This window comes from Brienomyrus brachyistius, chromosome 4, assembly GCF_023856365.1.
Source record: "Brienomyrus brachyistius isolate T26 chromosome 4, BBRACH_0.4, whole genome shotgun sequence".
Taxonomy (NCBI): domain Eukaryota; kingdom Metazoa; phylum Chordata; class Actinopteri; order Osteoglossiformes; family Mormyridae; genus Brienomyrus; species Brienomyrus brachyistius.
Window position 1 is genome coordinate 39,314,660 of NC_064536.1, and position 20,445 is coordinate 39,335,104.

Consider the following 20,445-nt stretch of genomic DNA (forward strand, 5'->3'; position numbering starts at 1 on the left):
TTTATTTTGGACAAAACGATGCATCTCTGCAGATGCTTTGAAAATAATACACATATATTCTCGGTAATGCTACCACGGAGGAAGCATCGTGCATGGATGTGTTTATTTAGATTTCCCCTTTATTCAGGGTGTTACATGGGCAGTTTGCATGGTCTCTCTGTATCCACCTTGGATTCCTCTCAGCTCTCTGGTTTCCTCCCGCAGTCCAAAGACACGTGGTTCAGGTGAATTGGTGCCTCTAAAAGTGCCCATAGTGACTGTGTGTGAGTGTTTGCCCTGTGACAGACTGGCATCCTGTCCTGGGTGTTCCCCGACTTTATGCTCTGTGCTGCCTCCGATCAGCTCCATGCTCCCAGTACTGTACTGACCCTGTACTTAATATGAATGTGCAAGATAAATGGCTGAACTAAAATACATTGAAATGCTTTTTGTATAAGTCATGTCAAGTGATTTTATTGAAAAAGTACATTAAAAAAAACAATACATATTGTGCCAAAATGCTGTAGATAAAAATAGTACAATAAAAGCATGAAATACGTAATACAACCAGAGACACTGGACAAAGTTACATAAAATATATAATTTTAGTAAATCAATGGGAATGAGATAAAAGCAGGAGTAACTGTAAACCTGGGTACAGAGAACGGCAGTAACCCAATCAGGATAAAAGCAGGAGTAACTCTCCAGGTCTTTGGCTGAAAGGTGTGGTTTAAGCCAGGCTATTGAACTCAGCTGACAGAAACACCCCTTCACAACAGCATTTATTTGTTTATCAAACTCAGTGATGAATCAAAGATGACACCAAGATTTTTAGTATGTGACTGGAAGTTCTCTGAATGAGGCCCTAATTGTTCTCATGAACAGACCCTGAGTGACCAAAACTCATTACCTCTGTGTTGTTTTCATTAATCTGGATGAAAGTCATTGCTGTCCTGTTCTTAATATCCTCCAGACAGTTAGGAAGGGCCACCAGAGAGCAGCAGTCACCAGGTTTTAATGGCAGATAGAGCTGCGTATCACCAGCATAGCAATGATATTTTACATAATAATGTTCACAAATAGAACCCAAAGGAAGCATGTATAGAGGGAATAGGAGAGGGCCTGTATCACAGGACTGGATATGTTTACAAGTAAGGCCATAGTACTGAAGGGGTGTGGCCATCCCACACAGTGACAAGCCCATTTATTCACCTCATCTAGGCCTTTTACTAGGGATTTAAGGTCCTGGTTTTCCTCTCAGACCCTAGAACACACTGCCAGGCTCAGATTCCCGATCCTACATCCTGCTGAAGCCCTTCCAAAGATTAGACACTAGTTTTGTTTTCCTTGTTTTTATAGTAAAATGATGGTCTTTGAGTTTTATACATCATCACTGTTCTGTTAATTACACATGACCTAATCTAAGTATTACACAAACCAATCATCATTAGTTAGAGATGTCATGAGGTGGAAAATCCTTATTCAGTTAATTATTTTCCCCACAGGTGCTGATGGTGTGTCGACAGTGAAATGGGTCTGTGTACAGAGAGGATGATCTGTAACAATCCCATGTTCCTATGGTGACAGATATAAAACTCATGTGAAATACTGGTACAAATGGCATGCTGTGAGGTCATGTACTCCCACAGTACACACTGACTCTCCACAGGAGGGTAAAATGTCAGTCAGAGATGATCCTGACCAGCGAGTCTTCACTGTGACCATCAACAATCTGACAGCTGAGGACTCCGATCAGTACTGGTGTGGTGTGAAGATCAGTGGAGCCTCTTTGATCAGGTTAATCTGTCAGTCACTAATGGTAATATGTCTGTACTGCAGACTGTAGCCAATGAGATGCACAGTATGTAACATGTCACTGAGTCAAAAAGTAAGGACCTTAACACAAACACTGAAGGAAAAAATGTTTTAATATTTCAAAAATCTGCATTTTAATTTAACTCAATATGATAAACGAGACTTGGAAGAAGTAACAGTGTCAGCTAAATCGGGCGACTTCATGAGGTTAAATATGATAAGTAATATGTTAAAAAATGTCACTTTATTGGGCAAACATTTACATACAGTATGTATGTTGTAATGGGCTGATATTCATAAACATTTCATTGCTGTGCAAATCTTTGACTGTTTTACCTGTGTGTTCAAGTCCTCCAGGGCTGTCAGTGGGCAAACAGGAGGTGACGGGTGTGGATGGAGACAGTGTCAGTGTTACTATGGAAACAACAAAAGACAAAGGATGTGGTGTTTGATTGGGGGCTCCTGTCTATTTGGCTGATACAAGTTCTGCTCACTTCTGCTTGGGTTGCATGGATCACCAGCCAGTTGTCACCAACTAACAGACCACAGCCTACCTGACCAATGTCATAACTGGTGCACCTAGGTATAAAATTTAGTCTCACTGTCTTCGAAAAAGGCCACTGTCTGGAACCCCATGGAACCACATTTTTGATTCCTTAGGCAATTTTTACGCTATGTGACAAACAAAAACAACACACAAGTTTGTCTCAACACAGGCTCCATAGTCAAGAAAGCACAGCAGCACCTCTACTTTCAGTGGAAGCTGAGAAAAGTCCATCTCCCATCCTCACAACATTTTACTGGGAAACTACTGAGAGCATCCTGAGCAGCTGCATCACGGTCTGATTTGGGAACTGCCTCGCCTCAGATCACAAGACCAGCGGATAGTGAGGATAGCTGAGAAGATTATTAGAGTCTCTCTCCCCTCCATCATGGACATTCACATCACACGCTCCATCCGCAAAGCCACCAACATTGTGGATGACCGCACCCACCCCTCACATAATCTTTTCACTCTCCTAGCATCTGGAAAAGCATTAAGGCCTCAGGGACTGATCTGATACCACACACAACACACACACACACACACACACACACACACACACACACAGGTGTGTAATTATAATACCGTGGGGACTCTCCATTCATTTCTATGGGGAAAACTGTAATCCCAACATGACAACTTTAACCCCTACCAACCCCTAACCTTAACCATATGTAACCAAACCAAATACAAGACTTTTGGCATAGTTAGTTTTTTGACTGTATTTACAGATCTTTGTGAGTACCTGAAAATGCCCCCCAAAACATCAAAATAACAGGTTTTTGTCACATTGTGGGGGACATTTGGTCCCCACAATGTAATATACACCTAATCCACACACACACACACAGAGTAGGTATTTGAATCTTTGTGGGGATTCTCCATTCATTTGTATGGGCGTAACCCCAATCCTAACTATGGCAACCTTAAACATTGCAGTAGTTACCAAGCAGTAACAGTAAGCAACCAAACAAAATGCAAGACTTTTTGAATTATTCCTTTGACTGCATTCACAGAATTTAATAAAATTCAGTATCTTCTTACTTTCGGGATCGAAAACATGTCCCTACAAAGTCAAAATAACATGTTTTTATAGCACTATGTACATGACCACCCACCCAAACGCGCACACACACTCAAACAGACACAAACAGGCCTACCAACAGTATACCCTCTGTTGGAGAAAGCGTCAGGCTTTCCACTCCAACTCTGCACACACTATTAATTACGAGACAACACACTTAAAGTTTTACTTGCGCAAGGGTAACCACACTCTCTGCATGCTAGGCTACAAACGAATGTGTTACAAAGGGTGGTTCCCCTTGGCACCTTTATTTATAGTCAATGGTGGGCAGGGGTCTTGGAGTGAGAACAAAGAAAAGACTGTGAGAGTAAGAAGAAGTTCTGGTTTTACTCAGGTGGACAACTATTTAAACACGTGCTCAGGATACGTGTAAACTAATATAATCTAAAGTATGAAGATAAAGGAAAACAAAATAATGTATATACATATTTACACTCATTGCTGATTATACAGAAATGATAACAAATGATTAATAACAGTTTCTTCAACCTAACAGGTGTAAAACAGTACTGAACACACTTTACGTGTCCAGCCTTGGATGTAACTTCATTGTTGCAATAAAGACTGAATTCTGGATACTACACAAGCGGCCCTCTGACTTCTGATTTGGCGGGGAAGGAGAAAAAACCACAACATAAATTGGCGTCACGAACAGGATCGGAGAAGAGACCTGGGGAGGCGACCACCTGGCGGAGAACCGGGAGACACCCGTCTGCATTTGAGCGGCGCGCCCAAACATAGGTAAGGAAAGCTTTTTATTATTGTTTAATAGAATAGGGAAATAGAATAGGGAGACGGAGACGGGGGTGTCTCGGGGACATACGCCGCCAGGCAGAGCCTCCCGGTAAGGGTACTCGCCGATTAGAAGAACTAAAGATAGGAGAGCTGTTTGTGCAGTGTCCAGTGGGCCCAGTGTGTGTGTGATGTGAGAGAAATCCCTAAAGGAAGGGTCACGTGTGGATATTCCCTCAGAGATAAGCGCCTTGAAGGAGGGGAAAGTTGACCCTGAGGGCTTGATATACTGTTGCGAGGCGGAGAGGCCTTGAAGGTTTAATAGTGATTTAAAGGTATTGCCCTGAGAGAGGGCCAGTGTTTGTGCTGCAGGTTCTTGGATTAGTGTGAGTCAGAGACATCGCCCTAAGAGAGGGGGGTCTCCCTGTTCTGATAAAGGTTGGGTGGCCCTAAGGGAGGGGCCCGTGTGTTTCAAGTTATGGGGGAAAAGTGCTGTTATGTCGTGATGCAAAGATATTGCTAAGTTGTTAAGGAATTGTTTTAAGTAAAGGTTATGTTGTGTTGCAAATAAAATATTGGTAAAGTAATAAGGCCAGAGAGAGCCTAAGTATTAGAAGTTGTGGGGATTTTAAAGGTCTGCTGGATCAGACTGGTTTTGTTATGCAGAAGTGGGGAAAGTGATCATATATGCATTTTTGGGTTGAATCAGAGAAAAAGCACATATATTTTTGACGGATAAGTTGAGTGATAAGGAGTATGAAGCAGAAATAAGCACCCCAGAGGTAAAACTGCTTAGAAAACTAAAATTAAAAAGGGATCAATCTAGCAGGGGGAGTGGATAGAGCATTTGTGCATTTCTATAAAAAATCAATTATAGTAGTGGAAGTGCAGGTAGGTGAGTTTAGAATTTTGACAAATCTCAAAATAAAGTTTTTTGAATAAAATGTGATTAGAATATTCTATGGACTATAGAGACTAAGTTTAGCGATAAAGGGTATTAAAGCACATCTTTGTGAGAGAACAACAGGTCATAGACAAGGGGTTTTGTGACCTTCCATGGAATTAGAGAGTTTAACAGAGAAAGCGTGAGGAGGCTCGTGTGCATGGTGGACAGGCAAACGTAAAATCAGGCTGATAAAAATGAGAGAAGGGAGGCTTTGGTATATGTGTGCCCGTAGATAATTGGGTGCAACGTTAGGAGTAAGTAGAAAATAATATAGAGTCAGTGACACTTTAAGGTGAAGTAGGTTCAGTCAGGGAGAGAATTCTTATTAAGGAAAAGAAAGGAAAACAATAGAACACGGGTTGGCTGTTAGGAAATTTGATAATTTTTATACCAGACAGGAAAACAGCCCAAGTGACAGTAGAGTGGAGAAAAACAGTAAAATGAAGGGCCCAGTAAAGGCAGCAGACACACCAGTACAGCAGCTGGGAAGAGAGCACCCCCTGCTTAAAAGAAAGATAGAAAAGGTGTCTAAAAAGTGGGAGAATAGAACAAAGGCCCTGGTAACTAAGTGGCCTAAAGGGGGCACATGGGATGTGGCAGTGTGTGGGGAGATGGAGACTCTGATAAAGTATCATAAGGCTAATAAGAACACAGAAAGGCGTGAAAAGAAAAGGCGTAAGGAACTGGACGTTTTGAGGTTGTTTAAAGTAAAGGGAGAGACCCGGAGAAGGGACCAGAAAGCAATGAGAAAGGCATTAAGTGAGAAAGAAGAGATGAGGCAGGAAGAAATATGGCCACCGTCTTATCAAAGTCAGTACCCGTTAGTGGAAGCCCCACCTCCTTCATACAAGGGTCAGTTTCCAGTAATAGAGGGGAAGGTAGAATTCAAAGGTGAGGTGACACAGACGGAGGAAGCAGGAAGGGAGCAGAAAGGAACGGAAAGTTGTTTAGATGGATACAGGGAAGTGAGTGCATTGCTGTGGCAGGCTGTGGAGGAAGGACTGCGAGAGAGTGAGCTAATAACAGAAGGCCAGGCATGTGGGTCTGAGAAAAAGGGAAGTGCTAAAAAGGTGGGGTACGGAGTAAGTGGTGGTAGTGATGCAGAAGGGCTGATGCACCTGCTGGACACCCCTAACCCTCCATCTAAAGGATGGAGTCAGTTTCAGGAGAAGGAGACAGAAACAGAAAGTGAGGAAGGAGTAGAGGATAGAGTAGTGAGAAGCAGGAGGGCTGTAAGGCCCCCCACCAGGTACACTCCGATTACACTACCGTTAATGGTGAAAGGAGCACAGACACAGTATGTGCCGTGGGCAGGACAGGATCTGGAGGGCCTGCTTCTCAGACTCCCAGTCTTAGCAGAAGGGGCCGGAAAGTGGATAAAAGCATTAGAGGAGGAAACTATGGGTCGGCTCCTGGCGATAGGGGACATAAAGGCAGTTATGGCTCGCGCTTTGGGGGTGGACGCAATGGAGAGATTGCTGCGAAGCAGTGGCCTGGCAGCGGCGACAGGGACTCCTTTGAATGATGCATGTCCCTTTGACGGTTACCGTGCTAACCTCTGGCACCAGCTGCGATTAATGTTTCCTCCACGGCTGAGTGTGGTTGAAATGAAGGTGGAGCCCATAAAGGAGGGGGAGAGCCCAGCTGCCTATCTGCAATCTCAAGAAAAGCGGTGGCGCACTGAGACAGAGCAGGACCTGCAGAATCCGGCATTCAGAGGTCTGTACCGGAGGGCACTGCAGGACGTGCTCCCTAAGCCAGTGAGAACCAGGCTAAGGCAAGTTGTGGGACTTATTACTATGCCTGAGGAGCAGTACCGTGAGCAGTTGATTCATGCTATTGACTTGTACAGAGAGGAGGAGGACTCTGCTAAAGAGCGTGAGAGGGAGCTGACAAAGAAACTGAATCAGATGCAGCTGGAGGAGCTGACCGCTAAAAAGAAAAAAGTCCAGGCACCAGTGGTCTCTCCGGACCCCAGCCCCCGGGGGCAGCCTGTAGACAGCCGACAGTCTCCTGTCGCTGGGGCCCCTCAGAATACTAATTGGCCTTCGGTCCCTGATTGGAATAGAGAGAATAGATATGATAGGTGGGGGGGTGATCAGAGAGCACCTGATTTCCCACAAATTAGACAATCCCAGTCTATGGGAAGACTGGAGAACAGGCCACTTCAGCTGGTGTGCTGGAACTGTAACCAGCCCGGACACACCTCTAGAGTCTGCCCAAATCCACCCTTTCAGGGGGTGAGCCCGACACGCCCTATGGGCCCGGTTAATCCAGGAGGCTCTGTAGGTCCAATGCCAAATAGAGGCAGGGGTGGCAATCCGCAGTTGCAGAATAACAGATCACGGGGTCCGATCAACCCATGGGCCCAGGGACGTTTATTCTAGGGGTGCCCAGAGAATCCTAAAGGGGTATCTCAGATGCCAATGTTGAGTAAGGGGTCTGAGGCTGAGCCGATGCTGCGGGTTCAAATAAATGGCAAAGTAATTCCAATGATAATAGACACTGGAGCCACCTACACTTGTGTAAGACTAAAAGATGCCAGTCATATCCCCCGGTCCGCTGAGAAGGTCAGGACCATAGGATTCTCGGGACAAGTGCAGCATATTCCAAAATCTGCTCCAGTGGAGATTAAGATAGGGGACAAAAATGTAAATATGCCCATACTAATATCAGAGCACACCCCAGTGAATTTGTTAGGCAGAGATGCTTTATGTCAGCTGCAGATAGACATAAAATGTACAGAGGGGGGTGTAGAGGTGCTCAGTGGACAGTACAGCCTCATGCGACAAAATTTGTTGTTCCATAAAGGGCAGTATAGTTCATATGGGATTGAAGATGTTACTGGAAAAATTTGGGAAATTTTAGGACAGTGGAGTCCATTTATACAGGAACAAATATAGCAATAGGTTTGTTGCGATGGGGAAAATTCAGTGATCCTGAAATAAAGGGTGAGTGGGATCAGCTCATAGAGTCTCTGCCTGGCTGGGAGAAAGAAAGGATGTACATGATAACAGACGGGATAATATTAGGCCCTGAGGGAGTAGCCATTCCGATACGGAAAATGGGAATAGTGGGAGAATGGTACAACATACCAGACACGGAGCCCCACATAGCGATGGCTTTTAATCAGTCCATGCTGGATCTGGGAGAAATGATGCAGCGAGCAAAGCAGGTGGTTTGGGTGCCGACGGTGCGTGAAGGCGTACAGGCAGCGGCAGGAGAGAAGATATTAAGGATTCAGTGGAGTGCAAAGGTTGTAGGTGATTTGAAGTTAGACACCAGAGATCCGTGGCTGTGGAGCATGATAGGAGTACAGTGTGATGCAAAAGAAAGTACAGAGGAATGTTGGCAGGAAATGGAAAGAGAAGTGCCTGAGGAGGTGTGGACTGCTCACGATAGATGTAGGCCTAGTAAATTCAGCTAGCCCAGTGGAAATTTATCTTAAACCAGGGTGCACACCACCCTGGAAAAACCAGTATCCCTTGAAACCTGAAGCCGAGGAAGGTATAAGGGAAACGATAGAGGGATTACTGGATGCAGGAGTGTTGGTGCCTACCATTAGCTGCTGCAACACCCCCCTCTTGCCTGTGCCAAAGGCAGGAGGTGAAAAGTGGAGGCTGGTACATGATTTGCGTGCAGTAAATGAGGTAGTGGAGGATCAGACAGCAGAAGTTCCCAATCCACACACACTGTTGACAAATGTGCCCCCCAATGCAAAATGGTTTACAGTTGTGGATTTGTGTTCAGGGGGCAGCATGGTGGTGCAGTGGTTAGCACTGTTGCCTCACACCTCTGGGACCCGGGTTCGAGTCTCCGCCTGGGTCACATGTGTGTGGAGTTTGCATGTTCTCTCCATGTCGTCGTGGGGTTTCCTCCGGGTACTCCGGTTTCCCCCCACAGTCCAAAAACATGCTGAGGCTGATTGGAGTTGCTGAATTGCCCATAGGTGTGCATGTGTGAGTGAATGGTGTGTGAGTGTGCCCTGCGATGGGCTGGCCCCCCATCCTGGGTTGTTCCCTGCCTCGTGCCCATTGCTTCCGGGATAGGCTCCGGACCCCCCGCGACCCAATAGGATAAGCGGTTTGGAAGATGGATGGATGGATGGATGGATTTGTGTTCAGCGTTTTTCAGTGTGCCCCTTGCAGAACAGTCACAGTTTCTGTTTGCTTTCACCTACAGGGGTCAGCAGTATGCCTACACGAGGATGCCACAGGGATTTAAGCATTCGCCGCATGTTTTTAATCAGGTGCTTAAGGCAGACTTAGATGGACTGAATTTAAAAAGTACAGTAATACAGTATGTGGATGATCTATTGTTGTGTGCTGAAACGCTGGCAGACTGCCACCAGGACTCAGTGCAGTTGCTGAAGGTCTTGGCGAAAGGGGGGCATAAGGTGTCCAAGGCCAAGCTGCAGTACTGCGAAGAGCAGGTTACGTACTTAGGGCGTGAGATCAGCCATGGGAGGAAAGCTATAGCAGCAGAACAGTTAAAGGGGATCACTAAGGCTCCGAAACCCATGACTGTGTCACAGATGCTGACTTTTTTAGGGATGACAGGATTCAGCATGGACTGGATTGAGGACTGTGCTGTGAAGGTGGCACCGTAGTGGGGACTGATAAAGGAGGAGGGCCACACTAATTTGAAGGCCTCCTTAATTTGGACAAATGAGGTCTCGGTAGCATTTGAATCTATCAAGCAGGAGCTACAGAATGCACCTGCTCTGGGCCTCCCAGACTACACCAAGCCGTTTTATCTGTATGTCAGGAACAGGAAGGACGGCTTTGGAACAGCTCTGCTCACTCAGGACTTGTGTCCTGGCAGACGGAAGCAGCCATTGGCATACTATAGCATGAAGCTGGACAATGTGGCTCAGGGATACCCACCCTGTTTCCAGGGAGTGGTGGCTGCCTATTTAGGCTATGAAAAGGCCACTGCCATCACAATGGGTTATCCAGTGACAATTTATACTTCACATAAGGTGGTGGACCTTATTGACAAAGGCAAATTTGTGTTGACCCCAGCAAGGCAGCTAGCGTACTTTGCATTTCTCACTTACCCGGATGTGACAATAAAGCGCTGCACTACAGTAAACCCTGCAGACAGCATTCCCCTGGAGGATGAGGGGCAGCCACATGAGTGTGTGGCAGAGTCTTTGGTTTACACTAAACTGAGAGCAGACTTGGAGAGTTCTCCCATTGAAAATAGCGAGATGGTGTTGTTTGTGGATGGCTCATGTTGGAGAGATGGGGATGCCTTAAAGGCTGGGTTTGCTGTAGTTCAGGCACAGGGTGATGATTTTTACACTCTCGTTTCAGAGCCAGCGGCACAACCGTGTTCCGCTCAATTAGCGGAGCTAAAGGCTTTGACTGCAGCGTGCCGGCGAGGACAACATAAGACGGTTACAATCTACACAGACTCTGCATACGCACACGGTGTATGCCATCTCTTTGGAGCAGTCTGGAAGCAAAGGGGGTTTCGCAAAAGTGACGGCTCCCCCATTCAGCATTATAATCAGATTTTGGAGTTGCTACACGCAATGATGCGTCCTAAGCGTTTGGCTATTATTAAGTGTCAGGCCCACCGCAGAGGTCGTGATTTTGTTATACAAGGCAATGCGGCCGCTGATGCGGCAGCCAGGGCAGCTGCACAGGTCAGGGCTGCTCATCTTTTGCCTATGGTGACTGTAGAGCCTTACTGTTTCTGATCTGGTGGCCCTGCAGGAGCGTGCGGGTCCCTATGAGGCCTCTGTGTGGCTAAAAAGGGGGGCCTCTAAGGATGCTAATGGTCTGTATCGCAACCATGAGGGACTTTTGGCCGCACCTCTGTCTCTGGTGAACATTTTGATAACGGATGCGCATGGTCTTGACCGTTGCGCAAGGGGGGGGGGTGTTACGGAAAATTACACGACAAGGTTTCTGGGCACCACAGATGCAAGCAATGGTGGATGCAAGGTTGTCAGAATGTGAGGTGTGCATTAAGAACAATGTACGCAAAGCAATCACGGCCACAATAGGGCACATTCCAGTGCCTGAGGGACCGTTCAGACACTTGGTGATGGACTATGTGGACATGGGAAAAACAGCATATTGAAAGCGATATATGCTTGTGATTGTGGACAGGTTCAGCAGATGGGTGGAGGCAATACCGTCAAAGGACATGGGGGCGATGACAGTGGTGAAATTCCTGATCAGAGAGGTGATTCCGAGGTTTGGGATACCAACTGAAATAAGCTCTGATAATGGAGCTGCCTTTGTGGGGAAAGTTACTAAGTTAGTGGTTCAACAGCTGAGAATAAAACAAAGGTTGGGATGTGTGTATCACCCTCAGTCGCAGGGCATGGTGGAGAGAGTGAATGGCACACTTAAGCAGAAGCTGAATAAGATTTGCGCCACCATGAAAATGAACTGGGTAGATGTTGCACTGCCAACAGCCTTGATGGCGTATCGGATGGAAACGCACAGGGTGACGCATTTGTCTCCGCATGAAATGCTGACAGGGAGACCAATGCCTGGATCGACTTGGAGGGGGCCGTATAAGGGACCCAGCCTAGATCAGCTGGGGGATGAATTAAAGTTGTACATGAGGACTTTAACCAAAATACACAAAGCTATTTCCAAACAGGAAAAGGAGAAAGCACAGAAAGAAGACACAGACTGGGAGGAGCCAGTCATCTTTCCAGGAGATAAAGTCTACCTGCGAGTGTTCCGGCGAAAGTGGCACGAGCCCCGACGAGAGGGACCCTTCAAGGTGACACGAGCCTCAGCAACAGCGGTACAGGCAGAAAGGAGTAACACGTGGTATCATTTGAACCACTGCACTAGAGTACTGCACGAAAGGCAGATAGTCACTGAAACCAACACAGAGGATGCAGCTGCCCTTGGCTCAGATGGCCCTGATGGAGCTCCCAGAGGAGCTCCACAACTTGGAGAGGAGCCAGTTTCAGGTTCAGAGCAGACTGAGGGTCAAGAGGGAGCGTCGCAAGCAGACCAGCCACTCCAGACAGAACACGAAGCTGTGGGTTCTGGTAGGGCTGACAGCGATGATATTGGTGATGCTAATGATATATCAGGCCCTTCAGGTCTGGGGGCACAGCAGGACCACAGGTCAGGTGAGTTCAGAACAATTGACTTCACTGACTCAGCCTTGTCCTTTAATGCTGAATAACCTCTCAGATAACAATGAGCGAAAGCGGAGAGAGATAGGGAGGAGATATGGGAGTGAGGAGAGTGAGCAAATTGTAGAATATTACCAGGATGAAATAGACCTGGGGTCTCATTTATCAAGCGTGCGTAAAACAAGCTCTAAACTAGTGCGTATACCAACAGCCGTAAGCACAAGAAAGTTGGGAGTTATCAAACGTGAGTACGCACAGCTGTACGAAATGACTGATGATGAATCGCACTCCTTCTAAATTGTTTGCGTGTGCATAGTAATTTAAATTTGCATACAGACACGCCCTCAAATAACCTTATTTGGCAAACAACCTTCCTTATAAAAACCCAATGCCGCCAGGGCACTATAGAACCGTTATCATGGATCCCGTGAAGAGAGGAAAGAAAAAAAACTTCACAGACAACGAAGTGGAAGTGCTGTTAAATGAGGTACAACGTAATAAGACGGTTTTGTTTGCTGCTTTTTCAGGCGGAATGTCAAAGAAAAAAAAAGACTTGGGGTGGGGACAGGTTACTAAGGCGATAAATGCCGTCTCACCTGTATGTAGAGCTACTGCAGAAGTGAAGAAAAAGTGGTTTGATTTGAAAGTGTCCTCTAAAAAAAGAATTGCAGCCCACAAAAGAGACCTCGGTGCCACGGGAGGAGGCCAGAGTCTTATTTCAGTGTCACCATTGGATGACAAGATTGACGTTTCACCAATAATTGACGCTGTGAGCGGAGTAATCCCCGATGGTGACACTGAAAGTGCAATTCCATCAACTGCAGGAGACGCCGAGCCATCCGAAAATGGTTAGAAGGTTTTCAAATGTTTTGTGTTTTGATATATTATTCATAGATAAATAACACTCACAATGCAAATGATTTGGATTGTTCATGTAACATTTATTTTATAGATCTGCCAGTTTTGCCAGGTCCTGCTCCGCCTGCCACTTCAGCACGTCCGATGCGTCTCGAGGCACGAGTCCTGACTGATGCGGTTCTGAAAACACAGGAGGAATTAGTGAGAGGCATTGCAAGCATAAAAGAAGAACTGCACCAAATCAATGTGAACTTGAGGAACATTTGTGATGCACTAAATGCATCATGCAAGTTCAATAAAAGCTCCAATTGATCTCACCATTTTCTCACAATTACTCCTTATTGTGAAACAGATTTAGAACCGTTCGATTATCCCTGCTCTTAGTTGCACGGCCACAGCATTTGGCATGGGGTCAAAACCTTCTGCCATGTGGCGATCTTCTTGTATTGGCATCTCATCCAGTGGTATACCGTTTTTAATGGCAATATTGTGCAGCACACTGCATGCTTTAACGATATAGCACACCTAAAGCAAATTGATAAATATTGTAGTTATAAAATACAATTAAAACTTAATTTAAATATTTAAAACCTTGTCGGGTTTGTATTGCAATATGCCTCCTCTGCCTGACAGACACAGCCATCGAGCCTTCAGCAAGCCTATTGCACGTTCTACTGTGCTTCTTGTGCGCTCATGTGCTCGGTTGTAATTCAGCTCCTTTTGGGATACAGGGTTTGCCACTGGGGTCATCAGCCAGGATTTAAGGGCATATCCTCGATCCCCTGCAATGATGTAGATTAACATAAAATACAGTACACTGGATGGTGTTGCGAAGTAATCTAATCGTTACACACTTACCAATAAGCCAGCCTTCTCCAGCAGCGCTTTGCTGAAGACGAAGTCCCACGATGCTGTTCTGCACAATGAAGGAATCGTGTGTCCCTCCCGGCCTGTTCGCAACGACATTTAGCAGGATCAAGTGTGCATCACAGATTACCTGCACGTTAATGGAGTGATAACCTTTTCTATTTACAAATGCAAATTCATCAGCAGTAGGAGCTTTCAGGGCAACATGTGTGCAGTCAACTGCCCCTATTACACTTGGAAATCCTGCGATGTTGTAGAAATCGGTCATAATTTTTGTCCTTTCCGCTGCGGTATTTGGAAACGTAATGTACTGTGATGTAAGTGATATAATTGCATGTAAAACGTGTGGCATAATTCGGCTCACGGTGGGTTGAGAAATACCAGACCTGTCACCAATTTCCCTTTGAAATGTGCCTGTGGCTAAAAAGCCAATAGTAGAAAGAACCTGAGTGTGCACGGGGACTGCACTGGTGCGCTTTGTCGACCTCTCCAAAAGTTGCGAGAACTGCTGACACAAAGCAAGCAAAATTGCCCTTGGCAAACGAAAACGACTAATGAGCCACTCATCACTCTCAGCGAGTAAGTCTGTGCGGTCCCTGAAAACGCGATCTCTGCGCAAAAGTGCTTGTTGCAAATCTTCAAGAAGCGCAAGGTCTGCCATTGTAGTCAATGCATTTCCAAAAACAGTTCTTCAATTGTGTAGGCTATTTTATATTCTTGACTGTTCCAGATAACTCAGAATCACCTGTTGTACTCAAGTATTCAAGTAATCAATTTGTCAACACTGACATTTAATTGGAGAAGTATAAGGGCACTGGGTGTATATGTGATTACAGTTCTCTACCACTAGGGGATTCTGCTTACGCACAGTCAGGAGTTCTTCTAAATGTGCGCACATTTTCACGCACACGTACAAATTAATGAATCGCATTCTATTAGTAGAATTGTGCGTACGCATGATTTACACATAAAACCGTGCGTACGCACACTTGATAAATGAGACCCCTGGAAGGATTAGCAAAACGTACGCTTGGAAATTTGTGGTATAAATGGGCTAAGTATACCGCTGCTTCATTAGGACAGGAGGGTTGTGTGTTGCGTGCAGGTCCTGACCCTTCAGTTAGGGTAGTCCTGTTCCCATACACTAATAAACGGTGTGAAGAATGGGAAATGGAGAGGATTATGAGATTCTGGAAGAGTCTGTGTCAGGAGGGGCAGGCTCCTGAGAAAGACTGCAGACCCATATCTAACCAGTCAGAGCGCATACCATACTGCCCCTATAAGTGTCTGATATATCAGGGAAATACTAAATATGCTTACAGGGTGGAAAAGCATTGTGGGCAGTTTAAGCCCTGGGAAGGGGGACAGCAAGATATTATGGTGAACAAATTGAGTTTTTTCAAGGGACTTATTTATGAGTGTTTTACAAATGATGGGCCAGAGGAGGTAGGCATCTTCTGGGGAACCTGTGGAACTGTTTGGGATGTGAAAGGTCCCCGAGTACCGAATGGAGAACTATCACGTGTTCCGCTGGATGCGTTAGAAAACCAGAGTGTGCCCCTGGCAGATGTGTGGTGCCTGTGTGGTAAAGAGGGTGGATTGAGGCCTACTCTTCCCTATAATTGGGGAGGCCTCTGCACTAGGGTAATGTTAGCAAGCCAGGCGGATATATATTCTAGAAGACGACCATCTAGGTCCCGCAGATTTGTTGCAAATTATGAGAAGGATCCCAATGTATATATAGATGCGATTGGCCAGCCGAGGGGCATTCCAGAGAAATATCAGGCGAGAAGTGAGATAGCTGCTGGTTTCGAATCAATATTAATCTGGCCTACTCTTAACAAAAATGTGGAATGGATAAATTATTTGTACTATAATCAGCAGAGGTTTACCAACTATACTCAGGGGGCACTCGCATCTCTGGGGGAGCAGCTTCAGGCCACCAGTCTGATGACCTGGCAGAACAGGATGGCCCTGGATTGGCTCCTGGCAGAAAAAGGGGGAGTGTGTGTGCTGTTTGGGGATCAGTGCTGTACGTTTATTCCTAATAATACAGCCCCGGATGGTTCCTTTACTGAGGCTATGAGAAAGTTGCAGGGGTTACAGGATGAGAAGGCAAGTAATGCAGGACAACATGACGGGTTGTTTGACTGGTGGTATGATATGTGGGGCAATTGGCAGCAAGCCCTTATGAAAGCACTCTGTGTGGGTGCTGTGCTCATTTTTGCTCTGCTACTAATCTTTTGCTGTGTAGTTCCTCTTGTTCGCTCCCTAGTGGGGAGAGCACTGTCCCGGCAGGCAACTATAGCTGCAATGTCTAGAGTGGTGGGAGGACCGTTTGGAGCGGCATCCTCCTGGACCAACACAGAAACGGATGGCGACATAGACACCTTGGATGCAGTCCTGCCCATAGCTGAAGTTCGGCCATTCCGTGTGTGAATACTCCGAGCAGGAGACCTGCAGCGTGGCTGCCTCCCACGACATCTGGGATTTTTTCTGATTAGGACAGACTGTCCGTTATAATAGTCTGCAATGTTATTAGTTAACCTTTTACTTATCTTTGTATTACATATATCTGTTTTTGTATTGGGTTTGTAATAGATTTTGTAGTCCTACTGTATATGCAATATATCCAGGGGAGGTCATTGTATGGCGATCCTCCCTTCCCTTTCCTGATGTACCCCCTGTGCTGCTGTTGGTTGACTCTCAGTGTTAGTAGTCTGTGAGCCATACCTGCCATGGACCCCGAAGGGGGGCTGCGCCTGTGGTGGGCTGGGAGTGGAATTTCCCTGGGTCATAGGGTTTTTGCCCTCCTTCCTAGGCTGGATGGACAGGATTGTGTGTGGGACTCCTTGGAGTCCCAAAGGGGGGAAATATATGGAATATTATTTAGCACTATATAACGTAGAATACAAGTATTATGATATTATTAAAAAGTATGCCAAATATCCATGATGTAATCATTACAATGTAAACATAATGTAATCAACACAATGTAATCAACTAGTTGTATTTGCACCTTTTGTTAGTCTGAGATTCTGTTAGCTACTTTATGTTAGTCCTGAATCTATGAATATTCACTTTTATTAACGTACATTTTATCACTATGTTAAAGGACAAATATATTATCAACCTTTTAGTTAGACAATGTGTAAAAGGCTGAAACTGCCTAGGTTTACTACTGAAGGAAGGGATTCGCCTGAGTTCACCAGAAGTTCACGGCTGAGCATTTTTAAAAAACCAAGTGGAGCTGCTCGCGCCACCATTATGTTCAGCCGAGAGACCAAACTGTAAAAGAAATGATGGACAAACTTATCACCTAGGGGTGTGGATTAAGGGGAAAAAAATTGTTGTGAATGGCTGAAGGAATGATGATGCTTAAGTGACGAGATATTGTTAAATGATAAGAACTTGTATAAAAATTGGTGTAAAACAGTACTGGACACACTTTACGTGTCCAGCCTTGGTTGTAACTTCATTGTTGCAATAAAGACTGAATTCTGGATACTACACAAGCGGACCTCTGATTTCTGATTTGGCGGGGAAGGAGAAAAAAACCACGACAGTAGTAGGGACAAAATCTCCTACCACTGATAATTCTGACCATACACAAATTTTTATTTTTCTGCGTCTTGCGATTTTACCGTATCAAAAATAACCAGTAAATCCTATTATTATCCTGCTACCCCCACTCTACCAAAACTATGATACATTTGGAGGAGGAAGATTTCTAATTGATCCTTTATACCCACCAACCAGACCAGTATAAGAAGCTGTACGATGTAAAGCCTCTTTAAATGGGTACAGACTACTTCCGTTTATTGTAATAAGTATCTCATAAATTTGACTTTACACTTTTGCATGGTATTGATAGATTTTGAAAGTTAATTACTTAACACAATTCTTATTAAAATTGTTCATTATACAACCTGAATGTCTCAAGGTAGCACATTAGTACAAAAAACGCTGTATGATGTATTATTGTAGCAGTCAGATGTTATTTTAACCAATGTACAGGTTTACCTTTAATTTAATTCTACAAACATAATCAAAATCACTTGTGAAAAAGACATTTAGTCATTTACTAAGGCAGATACAACCTATGGAAGCACAGCTAAAAGCATACCATCACCCATTATAGAGTGACCCATTGTCTTTGTAACTGAGTAATCACAACTAAGTGCAATTAACTATAATGAAACTGTAAACAGAAACAGTAAAGGCAAAGGTAATTTATTATGACGAAATGCTTCCAAAATGCCCAGTGTGCTTCAGCGTTTCTCCTTTTCTCCAGTCGTCGACAGGTCCTGTGTTTATTAGGTGATCTGTGATGTAGGAGATCCTGAGAATGGCTGCTGCTCCAAGGATGATTGGCAGGTGGCTTTTCCCAGGAACAGCGGGCTGGAGATGTGTGGGATCTGGAGTGAAGATAGAAACAGAGGAAGAGAACAAGCAGAGGGTGGGGGGGGGAAACAAGACTGCAGGACACGTTAAAGTCTATGGTAACACAGGTGACCTGGACTACATGCCCATCACTCCCCACATGCCCGTTTCCCTCGTCTTCCCTGTGGTGTGGTGCTAATGAGCTACATCTATTTCTCGTTTAATCCTGCCTCCTGTTTCAGCCCTTGTGTGGATGATCCCAGGTCCCTCTCGTCTGCTCCTCATCTGTGGTGCATATAGTGCCTCTTCGTCCTGTGCTCCCCAGTCCAGTCATTGTATTGTTACGTGTGCGATCCTGCTGTATAGGATCAATCCTGCTGATCCTGTGTTTCCTCCCTGCTCTCCCAGCCTGGTTTTGACCCCTCATGGTCTGTTTCCTTTTGCCTTTTGCATTGTGTTTTTATTAGAATAAAATCCCCTTCGTTTTCCCCGACGCCTGCCTTTACCTGCATCCTTCCAGAACCTTGACAATATCCTTAATGAGAGATATGGTGCTTAATAAATAGACAATAAATTAAACACAAATACATAATGAGGCTAATAATTTTTATGTGTGTGTCGTTTAAAAGAAATTAAATCTAATTAACTTACCTGGTGACACTGGTAACTCTGAACATAATACTAAAAAGATCATTTTCAAATTGTATTCAGTTTTGCTGTGAATAAGCATTAACAAGTATTTTTTTGCCCACCACCACCCCCCCTCTTCGGAGGACAACTTTATTTTAAATTAAATTAAAGATACAGTGTAAAGAGTGTGGCCGCTCAGAACTCCCCGAACCGGGGAGAGAGGGGGACACAGACACAACAATCGTAGTAATAAAGGTGGGATGGAGAAAATAAAGTGTAGGGGAATGCAGAGTACAAACAACCATAAGAAACACACGGCCCATGGCCATATGTCCAGAAGACAACCACCCGCCCAACCCGAGAGGGAGCCCACGAGGGACTAAGGGGGGCCCAACCCCTGTAAAAGGAGGTCCGCAGAGGGGGGACAGACAGCGAGCCCCCCAGTCCCTCCCGCAAGCCCTCCACCGAGGGAAGCGGGTCCAGGGCCAAAGGGCCCCATCAACCGGGAACACTCCCCTGGCGGACGGTCCCCCCAGCCCGCTCCCCGGCAGGACGGATCACCGCCCACTGTAGCGACCCGGCACGTCCCCCCCCTTCCCGACACTGCAGGATGATCTAAGGGAGACCCATACAAACAAAGTGCACCCCCCCCCCCCTCACCGCCCAGTAGCGGACCTGCGTCAACTGGGGAGCGGCAGACCCCCCGCCCAGCCCAGACCGAACCCTACAATTCACCTAGAAGGGCTCAGAGCATCCCTAGATACCTCGGACCGCCTGCCAGGGCCCCACCACGGCGCAGCAGAGCCAAGGACCACCCAGCCCGCAGCCCACAAGAGGAGACGGCCCACACCGGCCAGGGCCATCTTCTACCTGCCGGGCCACCCCACACGCGCAGGGCCAGAGACAGAGAGTTAGGGGGGGCCCCTCAGCCCCCACTGATTCCCCGTCCCATGTTAATGTGAAGTGTGCATGTACATGTGTGAGAGAGTTGTGTGTTTATGTCTACAATGCATTAAAATTAGTGGGTGCAGTTCGAGTATGAGGGCCCCACCACTGGCAGATGGCAGAGTCCCCCATCCCCCTCCCTGCACCCCAAGGCCCTAATGTAGCATGGACTGTGTATATAACTAAAGTGCAAAAAGCAGGTGAACAGTCGAGGCACGGGCACCCCACCGCTGGCAGACGGCAGAGCCCCACCTGCCTAAACCCACCTCCTCAGCCCTAGTGTCATGTGCTGTCTAATGTGCAAGTAAAACCTCCCCATTGCCCCTCAAAGCCCTAGTGTTGTATGAAATGTGGTGTCCGGCCCAGGGGAGCAATAAGGGCGTGCAGGAGTGGGCCCCCCCCGGCACCGGGGCCAGATCCCCGACTGGCCCCGATTAGTCCTCATCCCCGACCCCACACAACCGGCAGGGGCGGCCAACCGAGGGGGTTCAGGGGCGCCACATTAACAATTGTTAATAAACATTCCACTATACATCTCAAAATTT

General features: G+C 46.1%; 1 protein-coding gene and 1 long non-coding RNA gene across 3 annotated transcripts; one reads left to right on the forward strand and one right to left on the reverse strand.

Moving 5' to 3' along the window:
• The first annotated feature begins 12,988 nt into the window (after window positions 1-12,988).
• Window positions 12,989-13,392, forward strand: LOC125739769 (uncharacterized). The gene is made up of 2 exons (XR_007397304.1): window positions 12,989-13,065; window positions 13,170-13,392. It is a non-coding gene; the product is annotated as an uncharacterized LOC125739769 (long non-coding RNA).
• On the reverse strand, window positions 13,130-14,885 carry LOC125739746 (putative nuclease HARBI1). Of its 2 annotated transcripts, XM_049010207.1 has the most exons (4): window positions 13,934-14,885; window positions 13,667-13,857; window positions 13,394-13,600; window positions 13,130-13,255 (listed from the first exon to the last, which is right to left on the reverse strand). In XM_049010207.1, the coding sequence occupies exons 1-3, from the start codon at window positions 14,601-14,603 to the stop codon at window positions 13,430-13,432; spliced, it is 1,032 nt and encodes a 343-aa protein (XP_048866164.1). In that variant the 5' UTR covers window positions 14,604-14,885; the 3' UTR covers window positions 13,130-13,255; window positions 13,394-13,429. The 2 variants fall into 2 exon arrangements, with proteins under 2 accessions (XP_048866164.1, XP_048866165.1); XM_049010208.1 differs by lacking the exon at window positions 13,394-13,600 and having other exon boundaries at window positions 13,141-13,255.
• Window positions 14,886-20,445: the final 5,560 nt, after the last annotated feature.